This window comes from Anneissia japonica, unplaced genomic scaffold (genome assembly GCF_011630105.1).
Source record: "Anneissia japonica isolate Jap-2015-1 unplaced genomic scaffold, ASM1163010v1 scaffold287930_len349246_cov199, whole genome shotgun sequence".
Classification (NCBI taxonomy): domain Eukaryota; kingdom Metazoa; phylum Echinodermata; class Crinoidea; order Comatulida; family Comatulidae; genus Anneissia; species Anneissia japonica.
The window spans coordinates 132,463-137,584 of NW_022717415.1; the positions used below are offsets into that span (position 1 = coordinate 132,463).

Sequence of the window (5,122 nt, forward strand, 5' to 3'; positions counted from 1 at the left end):
GAAAAAAAAAAAAAAAAAAAACAAAAAAAAAACAAAAAAAAACAACAACTTACTTCTTCAAAGAAATCAACTTCAGGCGCTCCTCTGGTAAATAAGAGCAATGTGTTATACACAAGGAATACTGAATAGCAGCTTAACATCTTCCTTTGGATTTATAATATTCTCTAACTGAAAGAAACATAAAGACAGAGACTGAATATGCATAGTATTTTCGACATTAAAACAATTAAGTAGGACTATTTCCTAGACGCAGCGTTTGCATTTTAAACAACAAAAAATACCGGTATGGATTGCTTGATTAAGAATTTACTCTATTTGTTCGTTCGTTCATTCGTTCGTTCATTCGTTCGTTCTTTAATTTATCATTCATTCGTTCATTAATTCATTCGTTCGTTCGTTCGTTCATTAAATGTTGTTTTAATTTTCATGTAATGTCGATCAACTCTCTCAGCTGTGACCGGAGGTAGATTTCAAATAATCAAAATATTCATTTCTACTTTAAAGGATCAATTTTGTTATCAACTTTCAATGAAAAACATAACAAAATATTCAGTATGCATAATTACGTTTTACTACAAAAAGTCGATTTCCAGCTACTGTACTTGAAAGTCATGCACATAGCTGTCTATTGGCAATGATAATAATACAGTATACAACAAATATACAATGTTATAATTGCATACACATGCGTTAAGTTTATATGATGATGATAAACCACATAAACGCAGTAAAGTTGTACTATGTGAAAGGATAACGAAGAAGAATTGAAAAAATAAAAGTGAGTTTAACCCCTACTAAAGAGAAAAAATTTAATATGCAATTAAAATATCGAATTTATTTTTTAATTATATATCAGACTAGCACAAAATGCTAATTTGTTAGGTGAGTTTGTAGTAAGCAGTTTATGACGTCATTATTTAACAATCATTTATTGTTTTTATTACCTGACGGTTCTTGACAGATTACGCACAATACAAATTTCAATTAAGATAAATAGAATTAAAGCCCTAGCTGTCAATGCAAATTGAGTTAGAATTTGCTGGATTGTAAAAGAAATCCCTATAATTAGCCACAAATAAAAGCAGCCTGTTTCATCTTATTATTTCCAAATTCTGCTCCCATGAGCAATACGTCAAGAAAGTGTTTGTCTGATGACGCGTTAAAATCAGTTGAACTTTTTGTTTATCAATGAAAAGTCTGAAGCGACAACTCAACTGACCAGAAAAGTACCAGTAGTTCACCCGGACCAGAATTTTAATTAGGCCTAAGTTAAAATCATTCGGATAGAGAGAATATCAACTCTGTATGTAATCTCTTTCAGATGAGTGTGTACTTTTTTATGATATCATGGCACAACAAGATGAGTATGCTTGATTTTGATAGTCACAAAACAGTCTTACAACTAGTAATAAAATATGCACTAATAATAATTAAGATAATAGTCGAATAGTTTATTGCGCTGATTGCAAGGTCAGTGACTCTTTAACTATCATCACAAATCGACCTTTATCGGGATTAAACTAAACTAAATCATACAATTCCACATTTCAGTGTCTAGAGAGAAAGCGATTGAGGCGTGGTCCTATGAAACAAGATCACACACTTTAAACTTCAAGTACGGTGAGAAATTGTGCCAAACTAAACAAGTGTGTATCATCCTGTGGTTGTTATTTCTCTGGTGGCCTAAGAAGGATGAATTGAGAAGAAAAAACTAGACCTCATTGAAACTTTATAGCCGCAAATTTCCTTTTTAACAGTTATAGGCCAATGGATAGTGGAAGTGTAACAGGAAGCTCTCAATTATCAACAGTGCACAAGAGTGTATAAGAAACAATTTAAAAATAATTTTTCTGTCTATATTTTCCCTTTTTAGATTTTTTAATTCTGATTCATACATACATAATATTATTAGTATATATAATCTATACACAATTATTTCTTTTATAAAGATATGCGTTTCTGCCTAACACCCATGTGATATTAATACAAACTTCGAGGTTGGTGCATAGAATTACTGTATTATCTTATACAGTGGCGTATTTAAGAATTTTGAAATGGGGGGACTAATAAAGGGAGGCGAATAGAAAAGGGGCAGAGTAACATACTATTGTCACTTGCATAAAAATATACGGAAGTAGAAGAACAGAATATTTAAAAAAAATAAAATAGAATTTCTAAATCTAATACACGATCGAAGCTTTCATTTGTATGTGGTAACATTTTTAAACTTCATAAAATTAACACATTCAAAAACTCCGATAGACTGTTAAAGTCTTTGATAAATAATCAATTACTTTTTTTGTATGTGACAGGCCTATCGAAGCAAATGCATGTTCTCTGATTTATGGAACCTTTAACTACAATGATCTTTAAAACTATCTGTTATTTGGCATTAAGAGTTTTCTTTTCAATTTAAAACTGAAAGTTAACAAGTGTATTGCCTGTAAGCCTATATATTTATAATAAACTTAAACTTACCTTAGATTGTAAGAACTTCCTAACAATATCAACTAATTTTGACAGAAAGAACAAGAATTTAAAGAGGAAACAATCCGGGACGCTGTTGTTCCTCCGATTCAGCTAAGCCAAATGATTGGGACGAATTAAAGGTGCTCGGTCACAGCTAAACATGATACTGAGTCATAGAACTATGCAGAGAGGCTGACTGATCGTCGCTCTGAATTCATGCAAATAATGTTCTCAATTCTATAGTATTGCTATCTATTCCAATTTTAAGGCCGTGTGTGCAAGTGAAGATAATGCTAGACGTGAATCAGGAAATAGGAATAGTGTGGGCTTCCTTTGAATTAACAAACGATAGCATGATCGGAAGTTTTTTAGGGTATTCGGCAGAGAGCTAATTGAGCCGAAGACATGCACTGGCAACGGAATATATACAATGTAGACTGACGCAATTGAATTATTGATATGCATACGTAACACGGGACAGCAGTGCCTTGGCCTAACGTCTTAAGAGTCCGCGTCAATACGTAAGCTACGCGATGCGAAAGCCAATCATAAACGGAAAATAAATAGAACCATAAGCCTATATAACACCAATTACAGTTCGCCCTCCAATTCAAGATCAGTTTGGGACCTCAAAATTTGGGGTGGTCTGGGGGCTCGATCTTGACCATGATTGACGATTGTTATTGGTTCTATGGGTCTCGGGGAATTAGAGGGATCTCTAATGGCAGGATGCACTATATACAGTTTAACTCAAGATACTGCCACTTTAAGCTTGAAAGTGTATACAGTATTATTTTACTGGCTCTAACTCGAGTTTTTACTACCCTTGTGTTAGAGCTAGAGCGCGTCATCAATAATCAATGCGAAAAAGCTGCGTGAACGAATGGGCGTAATAATACACTGCCTCTGCATGATGGAAATAATATGTGAAGTAGTCCGCCCACTGGCGGACACTTGAGGTATAAATAACATATGACAAGGTAAACTGGTAGGGTTTAAAACGGAAATTTAGGACAAAATATATAATAAAACTACAAAATATAAAAAAATAAGCCTACAGTTATATCGTCGTCGTACATAAAAAAAAATTAATAAATAAAAATCTATCTATAAGCAATATCTATTTAATTCAAGTCTAATATGAGCTGAATCCTTTCTGAATCTATGCTTGTGCGGCATGTACGGGATCGCGTTGTGCTCAACGTGTATTTTAGCATCCTTATGGGCTGTGTAGGCTTTAATAAATACTATATAAATCTTAATATACGTCGTGAATTACTTTGTTGGTTGTTGGTACCCTTTCTTTGGCACTGACCTATCTTTTTCTTTTCGTTTTGTTTAATAGGAAATCTAGGTCTGCTTATAATCGTGGTTGTCTATGTGCATTTAAATACATTTTGATTGGATATTATTTCTACTTTCCTTTATATTGTTATTGTTAACTTTATACACTACAAAAACGCAGCCTATAAATAAGCTTAAATAATTAGCCTATATATTACGTTTAAAGTTACACTCATTTGAATGAGTCTCATTAACTTATAAGCAAAATTAGATAAAATAAACAAATATTTACACACACACATATATATCATATATATATGTATGTATATATATGTATATATATATATATATATATATATATATATATATATATATATACACTGAAAGATTACAAAAATCTGCCAGATTAGTGTATATTTGTATATTAAATACTGTAGGTAAAAGTTGTATGCTACCGTACGCTAGAAGACTCATAAAGGAACTATTCTCGACAGTTGTATTCGCATAACGTACAGTAGACATATCGTACACTTTACTTGGCAGTGAACCGAGTCAACGATTCCCGATACGTCTCAATAAGACGTATACAATTTCTGTGATTATTAAGAAGAGGAAAACCTCTTCACCACGCATAATTATCCTGAAGAACGATCAACAGGAGCAGTTGTTCAGGAACGTGGGCTTCGTGCGAGTGATAACACATGACGTCATAAGCTCGTGGATTTTCTAATAGTGCTGATTATTGTATTGTTAGTGATTGACATGCCATTAGAAAGCACAGATGAAGAACACAGTCTATTGATTCGGGCATGATCACAGCTTGTCGTCGGTACTATTATTATTATTATTATTATTATTATTATTATTATTATTATTATTATTACGAGTATTACTATATTATATTAATTTTATGGTTATTAGAATTATAATTATTATTAATTATTATTGATATTATTATAATTACTAGTATTATAATTGATTTTGTACCATTACACCATTATTATACCATTACAATCTTATCATTATTTAATATTATTATTAATACTACTATTATGGAGGTTGAGATGTAAATGAATCGTTCGTCTATCTATACTGGTAATTAATAAATTGAGCTTGTTACCAATATTCACGTTTATAAACAAAAAAATATTATAAGTTATTAAATATTCCACGGCCATCTGTTCATCCGAACTATTTAGTGTTACAATGACTTCTCTTACTAATAATGTCTGGCAACGCATTTACTAATGTCTTTCCAACTAACAAACGGAAGTGTTTAATGCAGCATATGCACTGGAACCTGTTGGCCGCTGACAGTTTCTTTACACGCTATGAGTTTTTTAGCTTTACTTCCTGTCGTTTCCGGACT

At 32.1% G+C, this 5,122-nt stretch overlaps 1 protein-coding gene across 1 annotated transcript in view; it reads right to left on the reverse strand.

Moving 5' to 3' along the window:
• Positions 1-2,769, reverse strand: part of LOC117110227 — a 20,757-nt gene extending 17,988 nt beyond the window's left edge. The window contains exons 1-2 of the mRNA XM_033252852.1: positions 2,479-2,769; positions 54-168 (exon numbers count right to left, since the gene is read on the reverse strand). Coding sequence (XP_033108743.1) covers positions 54-140 — 87 coding nt within the window. The 5' untranslated portion in view covers positions 141-168; positions 2,479-2,769. The remainder of the gene's footprint in view (positions 1-53; positions 169-2,478) is intronic.
• Positions 2,770-5,122: the final 2,353 nt, after the last annotated feature.